The sequence below is a fragment of the Suricata suricatta genome, chromosome 10 (genome assembly GCF_006229205.1).
Source record: "Suricata suricatta isolate VVHF042 chromosome 10, meerkat_22Aug2017_6uvM2_HiC, whole genome shotgun sequence".
NCBI classification, from domain to species: domain Eukaryota; kingdom Metazoa; phylum Chordata; class Mammalia; order Carnivora; family Herpestidae; genus Suricata; species Suricata suricatta.
In genome coordinates this window covers 5,261,523-5,280,894 of record NC_043709.1, presented here as the reverse complement: position 1 = coordinate 5,280,894, position 19,372 = coordinate 5,261,523, and the positions used below count along the sequence as shown (strand labels likewise).

Here is a 19,372-nt window from a genome sequence, read left to right as displayed (position 1 = left end):
AAGCCTGAGTTTCGACAGCTCTGGTTCCCTTGTCATAACAAAAGCTTCTGTCTCATACACAATGGCCAGTAGCCTCTGTAAAGGTCACCCTTTTTGCTGTTTTAAGTCTTTTTCAACATCTCCCATCAGGGGTCAAAGGGCTATCAGTTCTGGAGTTCCAGAGAGATTGGAGAGACCTCGGGGAAGAATAGGAACCCGCCTCGTTAACATTCAACGGGCAGCTTCTATCCCCGAGTCCTGCCGGCAATGCCGCCGTGTGTCATTACCTCTTCACACAGCCCGGTGACTCTGTGATCCTCGTTCCAACGTTACAAGGGCACTTAAAGAAAACGGGGCACAAGGAGGCCAGACCCCTGCCCAAGTCACACACCTAGGATTCGAACCAGTCAGCCTGGCCCGGGAGCTCCAGGGGGCACGGGCCCACCGCACCTCTCGGAGAGGCGAGCAGGGGGTGCCAAGGCCCGGGAGAACCACCAGCTTCGCGGGGGGACGCCTGCCCTTCTCCCAGCTCTGCCTGGGCCTCGACGACCCCTGCCCAATTGCTCCCCGAGTTCGCAGTCTCAACGCGCACCCACCCTGCCTTCCGCAGGCAACAGAGGAAGGCCTGCAAAAGGGAGCCGGAAGTGCCCCACAGGGGAACCGGAAGTACTGCGCTCAGGGGAACCGGAAGTGCCCGAGCCGAGGCGAACTGGAACGGTCTTGCAGGAAAAATCAGTCCCTCCCTTCCAGGGTCAAAGAGGGATATTGGAAGCCAGCTTCTGGCTGTGAAAGCCGGCCCAAGGAAGAGAGTGCTCTGAAGGCAAGCCTGGCTGCTCCCTCAAAGGCCTGGCATAGAGAGACACCCAGATCATGCTCTCTCCCTGCTGGTCCTGAGGCTGGAGCTGCGCACAGTGGAGGACAGCCATGGCGGCTAATCGGCGTTTGTAAGTGGGAATGTCCATCTGGAAGACAGAGGCTCTCTTAGGAGGTAGTGAGCTCCCTAAATCAGGAGATGACCAAGCCCTGTCTAGACGTCTGCCTGCCAGTGATGCTGCCAGCAGACGGGACAAATTCAGTGAAAATGGCAGCACGGAAATGCCAGAAAACAGCCTGGGCTGTGCAGCCCACTTCTCCAGCCTACCCATCCAGCCATGATATGAGGGAATAACTAAGTCGCCTGGATCTCCAGAGGTACAAGAGATGGGAGCTTTGACCCAACCCGCCTGCCGTGGCCATCGCATCAGCTGGGAAGCCGACTCAGTTCTGCAAGTCATTTGGATCGTTCTTAATTATTATATCTAATGCACCGACACATTTTAAATACCACTGAAGGAAGAGAGAAGATTTTATGTTTGAAAGGGCACATGGGTTTATAAAGACGGAGATATTGATTACTTCTCATTCTCTGCAGCCCAGACCTTTGCCAGAGCCCCGGATAAACCAATCCGACTGCCTTTGCCCCTGAATCTCCCAGACACTCCAAAGGCAACATGGCCTGATTTTAATTCATCGACCTGTACTTCCCGAGGGTCCCCGTGAATATCATTATCCTTCCATTTCTCCACCAACATTGAATCAGCTTCCAAGGCATGGTTTTTCGACACCCTTAACATGGCTGCAGTCTGCCCATGGGTCACCCAGTCCACCACCTGCTCAGAATCAGCATCATCTCTCATCTGACCGGAACCAGTAGCTCCCACACCATTCCCTTCCCGTGTCCTTCATGTAAACAGTGACTCGGGAGAAGATGGCCTGGTCCCAGCTTTGGGGACACAGTATGTGTAGCAGCAGCTATTGGTTCCAGGCTGGGCACGTGACTTAGGTTGGGTCGGTCAGATCGAGCGGAAGGACTTCTACCCCATGCTTGGCTAAAAGAATTCTCTTTCTCTCTCAAGTTGTACCCTCAGAAGGAAGTGCACAGATATTTACTCCTGAAACATACACTAGCTCATTTAATTTTCATAGCGACCCTCTGGGGTGGGAATTTTAACTTCATTTTAAGGTCGAGCAAACTAAAGTGCAGAGAGGCCAGGTAATTGCTCAAGGTCAAACAGTACATGATAGGGCAAGGATCAGAACGAAGGTCTTTCAGTCTGAAAAACCCGCGTCCTTGCTAATGCCCATGACACGCCAGGCTCTGACTAATTATACACATTATTTCGCCCTTGGCTCATCTGCACAGTGTGCTATGAGAGTGTTATCTAATCAGCTAATGGACCTGTTTGTCCATTCATCCTTCTGTTTGTCTATTCATGCTAAAATCTGCTCATCTAAATATCCAGCCAGCTGACCACCCACCCATTCATCCAATCATCTATTATTCACCCACCCAGTTGTGCAGCCAGATATCTGCCCATCTATCTAGATACGCATCCATCATAGACACTCATCCTAAACCCCTAAACATCCATCCATCCAGCATCCAGCCACTCACTCATCCATCTACCCAAATGTCTAACCACCTATCCATCTGTTCATTGATCTAAACGCCTACCCATCTCTCCACATACCCATACACACAGCACCCTTACCCACTCTTCCGTTCCGGCCACTTAGCCCCCCATCCATTTACATATGTATTCATCCACCCATCAGTTTCTTCAACCACGATCCATCTAAACAGCTTGTGAAATACCCACAGTAAGATTTTCAAAAAGAATAAGATGTTAGGAAGAAGAAGAAGGAGGAGAGGGGAGGAGGAGGAGAAATAATGAGGGTCGAAGAGTAAGGCAAAGCTGATGAAAGCATGCAAAAATACGTTTGGTAATTTCTAGCAGGTTTCAAAAAGTTGGCCACAAATACAACTCGGAGCCTCTTGGAAGCCAAAGCAAAGAAGGAAACACGATCAGTTAGAGTCACCACATCCATAAAATGCAATGAAACCGGCTCTTTCAACGGTGGTAAGTTCTAAAAAAATGACTCTTACCCGGGCTATGTAATCATATGCCCCAATTTGCTTGGCATAGTCCCAGTTTATGCTGGAATTACTAAGAACCCACTTTTCACCCTCAAAATAATAAACTATTTGGTCACCATACCCATAATGCATTACAAAGAGATCGCTGAATAATCAGTTACATGACTCTAGCCTTTCCCTTCCCGTGACACCTGTAGTGTTGGCCACCGTCAGTGCCACTGCCCTCTGAGGGCAGCCTACAGTCTCTGATCACAAATAACCATCCCTCCCTCCCCGCAACGAGGTCTCTGTCTGTACGCTGAATTTTTGTTTTTAATAATCACGTGAACCTCCTCCTTTAATCCATAAGAGATAAACACACAAACAGATCAACTAAACTAATCTCCGCCGAAGCAAGTGGATTTATTACTGTGAACAACCTACCCATGAGCCACCAGCCCCGGATGAGGCCCCTCCCCGCAGGCCTCCAAGATGCCCATCAGGCTCTGACAGGTTTTTAAGGACCAGTAAAGCCAGAGAACGAGGGTGCCTGGGTGGCTCAGTCGGTTAAGCGTCTGACTCTTGGTATCGGCCCAGGTCATGGTCTCACAGTTTGTGGGGTCAAGCCCTGCATCGGGCTCTGTGCTGGCAGTGCAGAGCCTGCTTGGGACTCTCTCTCTCTTTCTCTCTGTCTCTCTCAAAATAAGTAAGTAAGCTTGAGAAAGAAAAAGCCGGAGAATGAGAATCAGGCAGACGGGGCAGGGAGAGGGCGAAGGAACGGAGGAGGACAGAGCCGAGCTCTGTGGGTGTTTATTCTGAAAGGACTGTTGTGGGTTGGACTGTGTCTTTCCGAAAGATGTTTTGGGGCCCTAACCCCCGGGATCTGCGAGTGTGACCTGATTTGGAAGTAGGATCTTTGCAGATGTAAGCAAGTTCAGATGAGCTCATGCTGGAGGAGGACGGGCCCTCATCTAATGACTGGTGTCCTTATAAGAAGAGGGGACTTCGGATGTGCACAGAGAGGATGTTGGGACAAAGAGGAGGAGACCACGGAAGAACACAGACGCACAGAAGGAAGACGGCCATGGGATGACCGAGGCAGAGACTGGAGGGCGGAGGCTGTGTGACAGCCATGTGTTAGTGCTGCTCCCGTTTCGCTGCCGTGGAGGGTGAGGCGCAGCGTGGCTGCCCACTTGTCCTCGAGTCCCTAGCCCGTGGCTGTGTTCAAAGGCAGACGCCGTACCTGTCGGCGCCATCTCCTTAGGGCATGAGATGAAGCCTTTTTAAAAAGTGCTTCATGTTCCAAAAAGTTACTAAAGAGAAGCGTGGGAAGGAGATGTCACATGCATCATTGTTTGTATTTCCCGGGTGTCCACCTAGCCTTGAGGGGTGGTGACAGGGAAGGGTCACGGGAGCAGGAACAGCGGGAGAGAGGATGAAAGATCTGACCCGAGCGCTCACCCCAGCCAACCCCGCTCCTTCTCCAGCTTGCATTTTCTTTAAAAAATTTTATTTTTAAATATTTGTTTATTTTTGAGAGAGAGGGAGGGAGAGACACAAAGATGGTTAGTGGTGGAGGGGCAGAGAGAGAGGGAGACACAGAACGCGAAGCAGGCTCCAGACTCTGAGCTGTCAGCACAGAGCCGGAGGCGGGGCTCGAGCTCACAAATCGTGAGATCATGACCTGAGCCGAAGGGAGACGCCTAACCGACTGAGCCACCAAAGTGTCCCGCATTTTCTTTCTTTAATGAAAATTCAATCCTCAACAGAAAACAGCTCCCAACGTCTAATAGGGCAGAGCGAGCGGCATAGGAGCTGCTCATTATGGGATTTTTAAAAGGACACAAAGTTCCATTTTTCCTTTATTAAAATCGCAGCCATCCCACAGCCGTGGTTGTGTGCCAGCTGCACTGGTCTGGAACTCGGATGGCAAGAGTGTAGTGTTTGTTTTTTTTCATTTAATTCAAAATTGATTCTCGCTGCCCCACAAAATATATATTTATTCGGTGGTGCCTAGGTTCTCAAAGATTGTATTGCTGTGAGTCAGAGCTCCTTGTTTTATTTGAATACTATTTCAGGGCATTTTTCCTAAAAATCAGGACGGACTGGAAAGGTTCTCGAAATGAGAATTTTTTTAAGCCCCGCGCTCTGCACTTTCAGAGACCATCACTGAAAACCGCCTTCTCATTCCCCCTTGAAATTGGCTTTTTTTTTTTTTTTTCTCGACATTCCTTGCAGACAGCGGAGACCAGGCGCTCTAACAAAGATCCCTTCCCTGGAGGGGCCCTAGCACGTCTTCTTTGTCTGGGCGCTTTAGGAAAAACCAAGCACTCCTCCGATCCGGCGACCATTCTGGGGGAGATGTATGGCTTAGGAAGTTGAGTCCTTATTGGTGAGTAAATCTTAATCCGGTTTGCTGGCTAATTACGCTCGGGGGAGAGGCGTTTCGCAGGGCCCCGAGGAGGAAGGATTAAGCCTCCTGTCTCCGGTGGCACCGGGCTGAGCTCCGGGTCTGTAATGATTGGGTAATGAGACCGGCTCTCTGTGGACCCCTGGCACCCATTGATCAGGCTTCCCTGCCGTGGAAACAATGCCAGAAGTGGGCCCAGCAGCTAATTATGGGAAAGGTCAAAGGTCATGCAAAAGCAACACAAATCTATATACTTTTTCATTCCTAACTGCACACAATGACCGTGGCTCAGCCAGAGGGTGGGAAGGGCCTCCCCGCGGCCCAGCTCATGGTCCAAGATGACCATGGGGTTGGAGCTGCTTGCCTGCGCCCCCCCCCCCCCGCCCCAGTGGCTGGGGGCAGCTTCAGGCCACCACACTCTTGCTCGTGCTGTTCCTGAGCCTGGGGCTTCCTCGTCTTCATAGGGCACCTGTGAGCCCCGCACCACCTCCCCCCTGCAGCCTCGACTGATCCCCCCGCAGACGGGACTCCTCGTCACCCTCTGGGCCCCAGAGCCCCATGCAGGGAGCCTGCCATGACTCTTGTCTGCTCTGCATCTGTCCTCTGGGGGCAAGAACTGCGCTCCGTTCAGCGTGAGCCTCACATGCAGCAGCAGCGCACGCTCAACAAAAGTCTGCTCAGCACCCAACAGACCAACAGTCGTCCTGAGTGTAGCTTCCGTTGACCGAGCCCCACAAGGTGTGGGCGCAGCCAGACCCTTCACATACCCCCACACTGAGAGGTGCGCACCCACATCTTTATTTTGCAGCAGGCAAAACCAAGACTTGGACATAGTACCTCCCCTGCCTAGGGTCACACTGCTAACATGAGCGGGGCCGGAGAGGGGGCCGGGCCACGTGATCTCAAATTGAATGCTGCCTAAGTCACGAAGAAGCCCGTATCGTAAGAGTCCATTTGTATGAAGTCTCCAGAAAAGGCAGATCTATGGGGACAGAGTAGATTAGTGGTTTTCTTGGGTTGGGGGGCTGGGCAGTGGTGGCTGAGGGGTACAGGGTTTCTTTTTGGGGCGACAAAAAGGTCCTGAAGTTGACTGTGCCAATAGGTACACAATTCTGTAAATGCACTAAAAAGCACCCAACTGTTAGGTACATTTCAGATGAATGAATTGCATGGTATGTGAATTATATCTCGATAAAGCTGTTTACAATTAAACATTTTTTAAATGTTTATTCATTAAAAATTTTTTTAATGCTTATTTAATTTGCTGAGACAGAGATAGAGTGCTAGCGGGGGAGGGGCAGAGAGAGAGGGAGATACAGAATCTGAAGCAGGCTTCAGGCTCTGAGCTAGCTGTCAGCACAGAGCCTGACGTGGGGCTTGAACCCAGAACTGTGAGATCATGACCTGAGCCGAAGTTGCATGCTTCGGCGACCGAGCCCCCCAGGCGCCCCTGTTTACAATTTTTAAAACATTAATGCCACCACTGCTGTCATCTGCTGTGCTGGCTGGGTCCCTGGGGCTCTGCCTGGACACGGGGACACCGGAAGGGTGCTCCTCCTGAATCAGCCTTCAGTACCACCTGCCTGGTGTGGGCTCCCGGTGGGTGTGTGGCTCCCAGGCCCTAGGAGAAATTTTTCTACCAAACCAAAGGACAAGGGGTGGTGGATTATTCCCCTGCTCCCCCCAAAACACCCCAAAATCTTTGCCGGGGGTTCTTCCCAGGCTCCGACATCAAGCCTAAAGGATACTGAACCTGGTCAAGGGAAAGCTGACCAGTCGGAATGTTCAGACAGAAGTGAAGAGGGGCCCTGGGCGGCCCAGAGTTGAGGCCCCCACCAACCCCCTCTGCCAATTATTATTATTTATTAAAAAAAATTTTTTAGTGTTTATTTATTTTTGATGGACAGAGAGAACACAAGGTCGGGGGTGGAGAGAAGAGAGAGGGAGACACAGAATCCGAAGCAGGCTCCAGGCTCCAAGTTGTCAGCACAGAGCCCGACATGGGGCCCGAACCCATGAACCACCAGATCATGACCTGAGCCGAAGTCAGACACTCAACTGACTGAGCCACCCACGTGCCCTCCCCTCTGCCAATTAGAGGCACGGTCATTCTCCTGTCCCCTTAGCAAAAGGCAGAGAAGAAACTCTAAACTCCACACTGGTGGCTCTGAGGGGCTGCTGCCCGGGCCTGGCCACCTCTGAACTCAACGGGAAGACAGAAACACGTAGGTGCCACAAAGCCAGGGCCAGTGCTCAGAACGGTGAGCCAGCACACTGGGGCCCCTCTGATGCACCCACTGGGCTCTATAAAGGGCTAACGGAGCCCAGCGAGGGAATTGAATCTTATCAGCAAGTCAGGGGCTGACAGCAACTTGAACCCAAGACTCTGACCTCAGAGGCTCAGGCCGCGGGCAGGCCCACGCTGGCTGGGCACGGATCGCTCTCCTTCTTTCGCTCCAAATCCCCCGTGGGGTTTCTCTCCAACATAAGCAGCGAAAGCAGCGGCAATTCTGCACCAAACATCACCTTAACTGCAAGCGGCTCACCCCTCAAGCTGGGAGGCTTAACTTCCCTTATCACAGAACAAGAAACTAAGGCTCAGAGGGCTTAGGTGACTTGCCTGAGATCACCCAGCTAGTAAGGGGCAAAGCCAGTGCTGGAACTCGGCAGGCTGGCCTCAACCTTCACACACTCATCTGGAGAATTTCCCAGTCTCAGTGACCAAGGAGGGCAGGGCCCACGGTCCTTGCTGAGGATCAAGCTGCCCCACCCCCTCCCCCGCTCCCTCCCCAGCCTGGCCCCCCACCCTCAGCCCAGACCCCGGCACAAGTGGCCGCCAGCTTGACGAGGGACGATGACCCAGGCACAGAAGGACCCATCTCCTATGAGGAGAGCCTCCCCCGCCAGCACAGCGGCCAGGCCTGGGCCTGTCTTCGGGGCTGCCGGGGCGAAGGGACAGGGCACGAACAGTCCAGCCCGAGCCCATCTGCCAGTGCCAGAGACTAAGCCAGCAGTAGGTGTCCCCGTGGTGAGCGGCACCCTGAAGAAGGCGCTGCCCGCTCTGGGGGCCCGAAGGGACCTGGGCTCTCCTGGCTCTGCCCCTGAACTTTGCAGTCAGCCCACAGACCTGCCCAAGGTCACACAGGACCGGTATCCAGTTCTCCACGGACCCATGCCCGGCCTGCCTCGAGGAGCAGGAGCTCCAGACCAAAGGATGGTGGCTCCTGGGGAACGAACATTCTGGAGCCTGGCAGGGAGCGATCAGCTCCGGCTGCTGCTGCTGGCCAGGCCGGAGTCCAAGCCGGCCGGCTGGGGTTTTCAACTCTCTCCTGCCCGGTCTGCAGCCCCGGCCCATCTGGAGGACCCCCTCGGAGCCCCTCCGAGGCCCCATGACCTTGCCCGTGCACACAGGAGCCCTCTGGTCCTCTTTGTCTCAAGGCCTTGGGGGACGGCCATCATCCATTTCAGTAGCATCCAAAGGCCGGCAGACCCGCAGTTTATTTTCTTAGAAATAATGGTTTTTTCTGGTTAGCATTCCTCAGATGGAAACACAAATACAGCCACTGTAATAAGAAGCAGCCAAGAGGAGGAGAGAGAGCCCAGAGGAAGGGGCAGAGAGGGGCCTGCCGCCTGGGGGTGGGGTGGGGGCGGAGACCCTGGGACCTGAGGAGAAATGGGGATTTAGAGGCAGAAAGTACGACACGCAGGCCCTGGGCTGTCTTCACCACACTCTCGGCCACAGCACGGCGGCTCTGCCTCCCCTCGCCTCTGCTCAAATCCTTCCTGGGAGGCAGGTGCCATGATTCTGACTGGTTGGATATGGAACGAGGTTTCTGGAAGGGTAAGTCGCCTCCTGGACTCACTGAGTCAGCCAAGACCGAAAAAGGCCTCTGCATCCGTGCTCCAGACCCCTTCACACCGTCAGGCTGGGAGGAGCATCTGCGTCCCTGAGTCCCTGACTTAGCCGCATAAACGCTTCTCCAAGGGAGCCTTTCTCATTCCTCCCCACCCCCCTCCCCGGGGGAGATCCACACTTCTCTTCTTCACCCCCAGAGTCTGGTCTGCACTCCACTGCTGTGCTCTCACACCCTGTTACATTCTTTCCCAACCTGTCTCGTCCCCCTGACCAGGGAGGTCAGGAAAATTTGTCCTGGCCCCAGCACCAAGCCTGGCTCAGAGTAGGCGCTCCGGGAACATTCTCAGTGGCAAACTGAATCTGACCCAGCGCACACATTTTACAGATGGGCACACTGAGGCTCGGCGGAGGCCAGCTTGCCTCCAGTGCCTAACCATTTTTCCCTCTGAAAACGGACATGGGCTCCAGGACACCCCAGCCCTGCAGCAGAGCTGGGACCAGTGGCCAGAGCAGTGCTGTCTAATTGCTGGCTGACAGCAACTTGGAATTTTAAGTCCCGTCTGACTTCTTCCTGCCTGCTGGTCTGCTGGACGAGAGAGCTTTCATCTTCAGTGGGGCACACGTTAGCACGCATAATTGCACGTTTTAAGACTTGAGGAAGAATTTCCCCTCCCCAAGGCTGCTCCCACCCCCAGCCCACCTCCTACTGCCTTTCCTGACCTCCCAAAAAGCAGAATTTTATCCGGAGTTCCAATAAAGTGGGCAATAATGACGGAGGAAAATGATTTAATAAGGTCGTAGACATTATTTCCTAAGAAGGCCAATTGGTTTTAAGATTTTTTTTTTCCCTGATGTTAAACTAAATGGATCGCTGGGGGTGTTATTAGGAGTTTTGCTAAAATGCTTAATAGCGTGCCCTGTAATCTACCTAACTTCAGTGACTGACAAGTATACCCTGGGGATATAAAATTCAGGAAATGGCTATTTATATTCATTACATACATGCTAATTTTGTGATCTCCGATGCCCATAAGGTTGTCTTTTTTTTCCTTCTCACACACACAAAAAAGGGGGAAATAATAATATATTTGATTTTCTGTGGCCAAAACAAAAAGTTATTTCCCCTAAGAGTTTTAATTATAGCATTCTGGAAAAGGCCCGAGTTGGAACTTGCAAGTGGAATAAACGACTTGAATAAATAGTCTAAAAAATTAAGTACACATAGAAGGGGTGATGTGCACTGCTAGTTTAGACTAAACAGTGGTTATCAAGAGGGTCTTAGTTATTTAAACAAGCCATTTGAGGGCGGTTTTCTCCTCATTTGGGGTCTGGTCCTGATTATAAACGAGAGCTTTTAATTAAGATTAGTAAGACCCAATTCAAGCTATAATTTGGTCCTTTTCCTTAGCAAATGTCTATGAAAACAAAGCAATTAAGGTTAAATGAGTTGAAGCGTTTAAAGGGGATGCCATACCCCCTCCTCGCCCCCGGCCTGCCCCCTCCGCAGAACGGGCCTAAACAGGCCTGACTAATTCAGACCAGGAGGCCAGCGCGCAGGAGTCTGGTGAGTTGGGGAATGCGTAGGCTTAGCTAAACGAAAAGAGGCAGGGGAAATAGAATGTGCAAAGGCCCTGGGGTCGGAAGGAGCTGGCAAGTGTGAGAAGTAAAAAAAAGAGTGACAGTGGGATGTGGCCAGGGAGGGACGGGTGGAGAGGGACAGCAGCTCAGAGTGAAGAGCTGAGTGCTGGGCTCAGCCTGAGGGATGTCTTCTCTCAGCCCTGCGATGCCTGGTGGGCTCAAGACCCTCGGATCCTCGGGGCCTCGCTCAGATGAGCTGGCGGCAGCAGAGGCGGATGTGAATGTAAGAACAGGTCTCCGCAGCCTCCTCTAAGATTCCATAGCTGAGAAGCTCTTTCCACTTTGTTCAGACAGGCTGTGAGGGCCTGGCCCGCAGCCGGGACCCGATGGCCGGCTGGGATCGGGTCCAGGCCCTGCTGCTTCTCAGCTGGGTGACCGGGCAGACTGACCTCCCCGCGCCCGCCTTCCCCGCCACACCCGGCCTGGACTAGCCTCTTCCCTCTCGGGCCTCAGCTTCCTCACGCCCGACCGGCCTTTCCTGGCGTGCCTGGGTTTATAATAGTCACTTGCTGGCCACTGACACCGGCGCTGGACCCAGCCCTGCATGAAGCCATGCAGGTCATTGCCACCCAGGCCACAGGTGCTCTGGGGGGATGCTCACAGGTGACACGGGCAGCAGGGAAGGCTTCCCAGAGGAGGTGACTGCTGGAACTCATCCATCCTCCATTTTGCCCAACAGGTGCCTTCCAAGCCCTGTGCCGGGCAGTGGCTTCCAGGGAATGGGGCAGGACGGGTCATGGACCCTGCCTTTGGGGAGCCCTCATTCCAGGAGGAGACGCAGGGAAACGTAAATTCAGGGTGACACGGACCAAAGCTGAGGTGTGTATGGGTCTGGGGAGGGCAACAGAGAGAGCCGATCTTCTGCAAGACATGGGGGCTGCCCTGCACGCCAGATCAAGTCCCTTCCAACCCGTGCATCCATGAGTGAACCTCCAGTTCCCGGAGATTCTGTCCAGATGCAAATCATCAGGACAACACAGATTTAGCCCCAGGCCTGCAGGACCGTGGGAGGCACCTCAGCCTGGCCTCGGCAAGCCCCCTGCCAGGGCTCAGCCGACCACACAGGGCTTCACGGTTGCTCTGCGGCATGACTGAGACACGGCTGAGCATGGGGAAGCCCGCTCACCACCACGCGTGCACTGGCCACACGGCAAGATGGTCCTGAAAGGGTGGTAAGAAACCGGCCTTGGGGAATAGGGCAGAGGGTCAGGCTGCCCCAGGTGCTGGGTTCGCCAAAGAAGTTTCCATGACCAGCAGCAGCTTCAGTGGGAAGCATTTAAGGGGGTAAGGGGCTCAGTCAGCCCCACACAGGGCTCCCCATAACCTGGCTCCATTTCCCTTGAATGAGTGAGACTGTGGAAGCCACATTCTCCGGGCACATTCTCAGCTTTGCTGGGAATCTGTCCTCTATGCCCATCACCGTAAGCAACGAAGGCTATCAGATCGGCAGGACGGGGTGCCCATGACCCTAAGACTCCAGCTCCAGCCTCTGCACGCCCCATACCCGCTCAGGACCCAAGAGGAAAGGGTCCAGGGAGAGAAACAGGTTTTATGTGAAGCAGAATGGCTGTCTGGAGGGGGCTGTGAGGTGCACCTCTCCATCTCTTTGAGGATGTGGAGACATGCATACGGTTTATCAGACTAGTCTGTGAGCCGACCGCCCCATTTCCCAGCCATTCCAGATCCTGGGAGCTATTGGAAAGAGACAGAGTTTCACCCCTGTTCATATAGCGAACAACATTACGATCATCGACATTATCACGAGAGCATCCACATCACCAACATGATGACGATCAGTATCACTATCAACATCGCCATCACCACCGTCATTATTAGCGTCACCATCATCCCCACCGTCATCACGGACATCCTCTTCCCCAGCACCACCATCGCCACCGCCACCATCATTACCATCAGCGCCAGCACCATCGCCATCATAGGAACAGCAGGTCAAGCTCACTCAGCGTGTCTTATGTACCAGGCTGCGTTCAAATGCTAAGCATACATTAACACATCTCATTCTCACACAACCTCTAGGAAGTAGATATTATTATGATCTCTGCTATATACACAAACAGACGGAGTCTCACCCAGGCCACACAGGCAGGATTTGGACCCAAGAAGTCTGGCCCCAAAGTCCGGGCTTCAACCACTGTGCCCAACTGAATATTGACTGTTTATTCCCTCTTCTCAGAGCAGGGAGCCACAGTTAGCAATAACCACTTGCAGAATACAGGGTGGGAAATGGGCCCACCAAACCTGGGCTCTGGTCCCAGCTCAGGACAGACCCCTGTCTCCTCGGGCCGCCATTTCCCCATCTGTAAACCGAGGAAGCGAATGAACATACGGATGATCTCCAAGATCCCTCAGGCCACCGCTGCGTGTGACCTGCCAGCAGCCCCCCACCCCCTGTCCCCCTCCTCCCATATTTCAAAGCCTCCAGAAGCCTGCATAGTCCTCCTGGGGAAGCTGGCGGGCATCTGCTGGCCCTTGGGGGAACACTCCGGAAGGTTCCACCAATTCGGACTGATGACTGTCCTCGGGGATGAGACCTTAGTGCAAGGGGGACAGTGACCACCCAGAGGGTTTGGGGAGTGAGTGGCCAAAGGGCATCCTCTTGGTTCTGAACAGTTATTCTTCTGTTACATTGGCAACTCAGCAGGTTCCGATTTACCACCGCTATGGCCCTGGTCACTGAGAATTTCCGCTGATGGAGGGGTGCCAGCCTGGCTGTTAGCAGAGCATGTGACCCTCTTAATCTCAGGGCCGTGCGTTCAAGCCCTGCCTTGGGCACGGAGCCTACTTTAAATTAAGAAAAAACAAAATTCTCCTGAGATGTAATTTCAGCTCATGCAGCCCAGCCCGGACCCAAAGCTCCCAGAGGGGAGGGGGGCAAGGCTGCACTAATTATCACCTCCGGGGCAGGCCGCACATAACCATTTTCAAAGGTCTTCTCCATTCAAGATGTCATTAAGTGAGTCTGCTCACACTTCCCCTCACAGCCAGAGCCACTGAGAGGTGCTGAAAACAGATGACGGTGATGGCGACAGTGACAGTAACGGAACCACATCTGCCTCCCGAGCACACACTGTGCGTTGAGTGACTACTGTGAGCCAGGCACCGCTGGGCAGGCCCGCGGAACCCTGCACTGCATTTTATTCGATCCTCAGGACAGCTTCCGGTGCCCATAGAACCAAAGGGGAAACTGAGGCCCAGGAGGGCAAATGACCACCTAGACTTTCACATCAGAGGGGAGCTGCAATGCTCCCATGCAGAGGCCAGGCCTGCTCTCGCTCCCCTCTCTCATCAGACAGGGTGGAGACAACACCACGGCAAAACTGAGTTCCCACATGGACCCACACGCCAGGCTTCCCAGCCCCCGCCCCCCCCCCCACGGCCCCTCTGTGGGCAGCTCTTCTAATGTGGCCTCTAGGCTGGGCAAAAGGCAGCCAACTCAGACTAAACATTTTCTGCACACCCATGTTCATGCCAGGCTCTGGCCCAGGGGCTGGGAATATGGGGACAGACCCGAAAGGCCATCTAGGGACTCGCTGTGAGCCCAAGTTCGGCAGCTTCAGTGTGGAGGCCCCAGTGCTGAGTCCATGGCCAACCCTCAGTAAGTGAGCTCATGGTTCAGTGGGAGAACAATATGCTTAATTACAATCCGAAGCCAGAAGTGCTATGATGGAGAAAATCCCAGGGGCTTCTGGGATCAGAGTAGAGACTTAAAGTAGCTGTGTGCGTGTGTGCAATTGTGTAGAAGTGAAAGTATCAAGGAAGGCTTCCCAGAGGAGGCGAATCTAAAGCCTGCTTAGGAATTGGCCGGGACACAGGTGCTATTCAGGGTTTCAGGAGGTGAGAGGCAGAGGCTGGAGAGACAGGGAGGCCCCTGGCCGTTTCAGAAGCCCGTTTCCAAGCCGCCTCCTTTTCCACGATTACACTGAGCCGGCGAGTCTAACTCCCCACCTGGCCTCAAGCAGGGTGGAGAGCTCAAGCCGGACTCAAGGGGGACAGGTGGGAGACAAGGTGTGGGCCTCTGGGGCGGGGGGGGGGGGCTGCAGGAGGGAAGCCCCAGGAGCTGGGCTGGAGGAGGACCAGGTTGGGTCCGTGGCTTAAACAAGCAGAGATGGAGGGCTGCCCTCGGCCGTCCCTCGCTAGAGCTCTGGGCCTGGAGCGGGGAACAGAAAGTCAGAAAATGGTCACGCAGAGCCTCACACGTGCCACTTGGAACTCCCAGGCCCTGCCAGCAGGGGGGGCCGGCCCGTGCCACCAGGCTTCTTGCTGGTGACCTGCTCTATCTGCCTCCAGCCTGGCCTCCTTCCAGAGGTCGGTGGGGAGGTGCCAGCCCCTCGCTCAGGCTTCTGGGCCCCAAACAAGGCTGGAGATCTGGCCAAACCAGGCACGATCCAGAACATCGTCATGTCCCCGGCGCTCAGCCTTCAGGAGACGCCCAACGACGGAGGTGGGTGAATGGTGTCAGCACCCCAAGGAGGCGTGGCCGCACCTCAGACAAAGCTCGGGCCCGTGAAGCCTGATACAGAAGGGACGTCTGATTCTCCCGGGCTGCTTTCCTGACGTGATTTTTACACTTTGCAAAAGGAAGCCGGTAGGGTTTGGGGAGAAGAAGGCCAGATGCCAGGGAGCCGGGCAGCGGTGACCAAGAGACCTGGGGTTTAGTACCTGCCGTGCCCTGTGGGCCGTGGGGGCTTGTTTCTCTCTGCACCTCAGCTTTCCTCATCTGTAAAGTGGGGGCCGGCAGGGAAGATTTGGATCAATGATTCACATCTGGGGGTGCGCATGGGGCATGGAGCCAGCTGTGTCCAGCTCCCTGATGATGGGCTTCCCTGGAGCCTCAGACTCAGACCCTCCCTGAAAGAGGCTCCCATGGGGTCCATCCGGTTTGGAGCGTCCTGGCTCCAGAGACAGCCAGAGCTGTGCGTCTTTCTCTGGCTTTCTGGGGGAGGCAGTGTCAGTGCTGGACAGTCATGCCAGCAGGGAAGGGGAAGCTGGGCAGACAGATGGGCAGAGCACAAATGGACATCTATGCCCAAGCTCTGGCACCCGGGCCCGCCCCCACAGGCCAAGGGGGGCTCCTAGACAGGTCTTTTGTGGAAGCTACAAGCCATATGAGGTTCTAATTAGGGACCTGGTGGAGGGTCACCCCAGGCCTCTACCCCCACACAGAACCAATCAGGGACTGAAGGAGCCTGTATCATTCAACACTTCATCTCACTGAGAACAAAGCCAAACCCAAGTTTCAGTTCCAGGGTGAGTTCGGTACCCCATGCCTCCAAACTCCTCCCTCCAGGAAAGCAGTCCAGGTTCCCAAGAAGCCCCCAGTCTCCCTCCCCAGGCCGAGTGAGGCCCGTGCTGCTGGCACCTGGGGGGTGGGGGTCCTGGAGAAGCAGCTCCCTCCCCCCCGCCCCGGGGCTGGCATTCCAACGGGGCGGTGGCAGCCATGGTGGCCGCCGGGTCCGGGTGGGAGGGCCGGGCTGGGCTCACCTTCACACTGCCTGCCCTCCCCTTTGTAGCCTGGCTTGCAGAGGCATTTGAAGGACTTGGGCGTGTTCTGGCAGATGGCATCGATGTGGCAGTCATCTGTGCCCTCCGAGCACTCGTCCACGTCAACTGCCCCTGTGGGGGAGGGGGAAGCATCTGGTCAGGTGTGGCCCCAGGAATGGAGTGGGGGGGAAGCAAGGGCCTTCTGCCTCCCACCTCCCACTGACCGTGGGGCAGTGAGCAGTACCAGCCACCACACGACAACCTGGCTGGCAGCATTTCGGGGGCAGACACCAGACACAGTGCTACCTAACGGCTGGCCCCCATTTATTTTCACCACAATCCCATCGGGTCAGTCCATTTCTCCTGCTAGGAGTGCGACGAAGCCAAGTGCAGGAGCACTGCCGGGAAAGTCTCCCTGGCCGTCTTGATCTCCCCACAAGCACGGCCCCCACCCTCCTCCACTCCCCTTGTTCTAGAATTTAAACCCAGAAGGCTCTTGGGGGAATTTAAATCCAACCCCTTTGGGTTACAGGTGGGGAAACCAAGGCTAGGATAGGGCAATGAACGGAGGCCAAGCCGGAGGCTCAGGTGGCTGACCTGATTCCGTTCAGCACCCCCCCCCGACTGTGAAAATAGAGGACTCTTCACCCGCCTTCCGGCTTCCGCACCCCAGGCCGCATCCTCAGTGGGGCTGCGCCCGCTCCTCCACGGTTCTGACCCCCCCATCCCCTCTCCTCTCCATCTCGGAAACCAAGGGGCGACCATAGTTCTCAGATTCCAACTTCCAAACCCAAGTGCAGTCTGGGTTTTGAGAGCTTTGGACACTCTTCACCTCCCTCCCCAACATACACCTTCCGTCTGAAATAGCTGTTGACCAAAATAAGGCAAAATAGATTCTGTGTATATACACCCCCCCCCCCCCCCCCCCCCCCCCCCCCCAGCACAGAGCTCAGTTAGGGACACAGAGCTCAGACACAGACACAGAGCTAGAACTTGTTATGTGCTGTGTGACTTCCAACCTTTGAATAAAATACAGATGGACACATAGAAGGACCCAGAAGGGCAGAAAAGGAACCCTCGGCAGCTACCCCGAGGGCAGCCACCCAGGGGCAAGCCTGGGGAAGTCCTGGGGTGACTCCCTCCCTTTATGACTCCAGCCTTACCCTAGATGGTCTGGTTCTAAAGACTGCCCACTCCGGATTACTCCCCTGGCTGGCACTGGGGCTCTAAATCTGTGCAGGGGGGGAGGGGGGAGGGGCTCTCTAGGAGGACAAAGCTCCTCTCCAAGTCCCTAGGGCTCCAGCCTCCCCCGGAGGAAGAGAGGCATCGGCAAGAAGCACAACAGAAACACTTCTGCACACGTGCATGCGACACACACAGCAGGGGTGTCCTTTCTCAGGCTGGTGAGATCGGCTCAGGTCAGCTGCTCCAAGGAAGGTGCCACGGGAGCTGGGGAGCAGCGGGTGTAGGAGGCCGGGGGCCAGCAGGAACACCAGGCCAGCAGAGCGTCCCCTTCCTGGGAAGTGACGGCACGGGGACCCCCATGCAGGGAGAGCACAGCCTCGGGGGCAGGAAGCCAGAGGCCGAGGAGGGCCAGTCTGCACCCTTCCAGTGGGAGGGCTGGGGCCACTTCCGAGTTAGGACCAGCAGGGGAAACAGGGCTACAGATGCACGACCCAAGGGTCAGTGCCCAGGAATGAGGGGAGGGAAATGTGGATCTGGAGCCCCTTTCGCCCCTTCTCCCTAATCTCTGACCTAAGCAGGTATCCTCATGGGGATGGAAATGGATGAATGTTAGCCAAGGGGCTGGGGGGGAACCTCCCAACACATCTAAACATGTCTTTGTGTGGGCGCTGGGGACAGGGACCATTTGTTCCCACGGTCTGGGCCTTGCTCCGTGCCCAGGGCTGGGGACCCCCCTCGAGAGCGCAGCCCAGCCTTTCCATCACCAGCTGTTTGCTTTGACTTTGGTTTGTCTCAGGCACAGGGCTTCCAGGGGTGGGACACAGAGACACAGAGAGGGGAGGGGAGAGAGGTGGAGAGAGGCACATGCGGAAGCAGCTAAACAGAGGGTGAAGGACCCGAAAGTCGGAGACAGACACCTACAGATGCAGCGCAGGGGGGTGTGGACAGCAGGGCCCAGCTCCTGTGGGCCACACCCGTGGGGTAGTTGAAATGGCCTGGCATCCCTACTCAGGATGCGACTGCCGGGAATAGATTCCCGTGCCAGCAAACAGACTTCAGGGAGCCCAGCGTGGCCGCCTGGGGGTGTCCAGAGAAAGCCAAGGAGAGCGGGAGCAGAAGAGGCAGGACAGCCCCTCCTTCCAGACAACTAAGAGAGCCGCAGGGGAAGGAGTGGGCGCACGGGAGGGCCCCGAGGAATCCAGGGGCGCCCTTCCGCTGGGCTAGCCCCTGCTGCCTGCCCCAGCCCGTGCCCTGCTGCTCTGGATGCGCGGGCTCCCTTCTCCAGCGCCTCCTGCCTCCCTCTCCAGGGCCTCCTCCCCCCTGTCCCGAGTCTGGCTTCTCCTCCCTCTGGTTCCTATCCATCTCCTTCCCTCTGTGTCAGTCCCTGTGTCCCCACATTCCTGTCGGACTGTGCATCTGTCCACCGCTTTCCAGCCACGTCCATCTTTCTGTCTCTGCCATCAGTCTGTCTTGCTCCCTCCTTCCCCTCCCACCTCTAGTCCTCCGTCTCTTTCTCTGCTGTCCCTCTGCCTCCACCTCTCCTCTGCTCTCCTCCTTCCCATCCCTTAGTCCTTCCCTTTATCTGTCTTTTCTTTCCAGCGGCCCATGTGCCTCCTTCTCCCTCAGGCCTCCTCCCTGCTCCAAGCGTCCGTCTTTTCTCTGGGATTCTTTCTGTGCCCTTTTGTGTGTTCCCTCCGTGCCTCTTTTCCTGTCCGACCGTCCCTCTGCCCCCCACCTCCCCCACCCGCTTTCTCTCCAGGCCGGTCCCGGTGCCCGGCTCCCCTCCTCTGCGTCGCCCCGCCGGGCGTCCGCGCTCCCGCACGCCCCTCTCCCCTGGGGGAGCGCCCGTCGGGCTCCGGGGTCCCCACTCCCTCCCGCCCGCGGTCCCAGCGAGCGCCGCCGGGGC

At 55.6% G+C, this 19,372-nt stretch overlaps 1 protein-coding gene across 1 annotated transcript in view; it reads right to left on the bottom strand.

The window, feature by feature from the left end:
- The window catches only part of SCUBE1 (signal peptide, CUB domain and EGF like domain containing 1), a 133,659-nt gene that overhangs the window by 103,429 nt on the left and 10,858 nt on the right, over positions 1-19,372 (bottom strand). Inside the window, exon 3 of the mRNA XM_029954109.1 lies at positions 16,282-16,413. Within this exon, the coding sequence (XP_029809969.1) occupies positions 16,282-16,413 (132 nt within the window). The remainder of the gene's footprint in view (positions 1-16,281; positions 16,414-19,372) is intronic.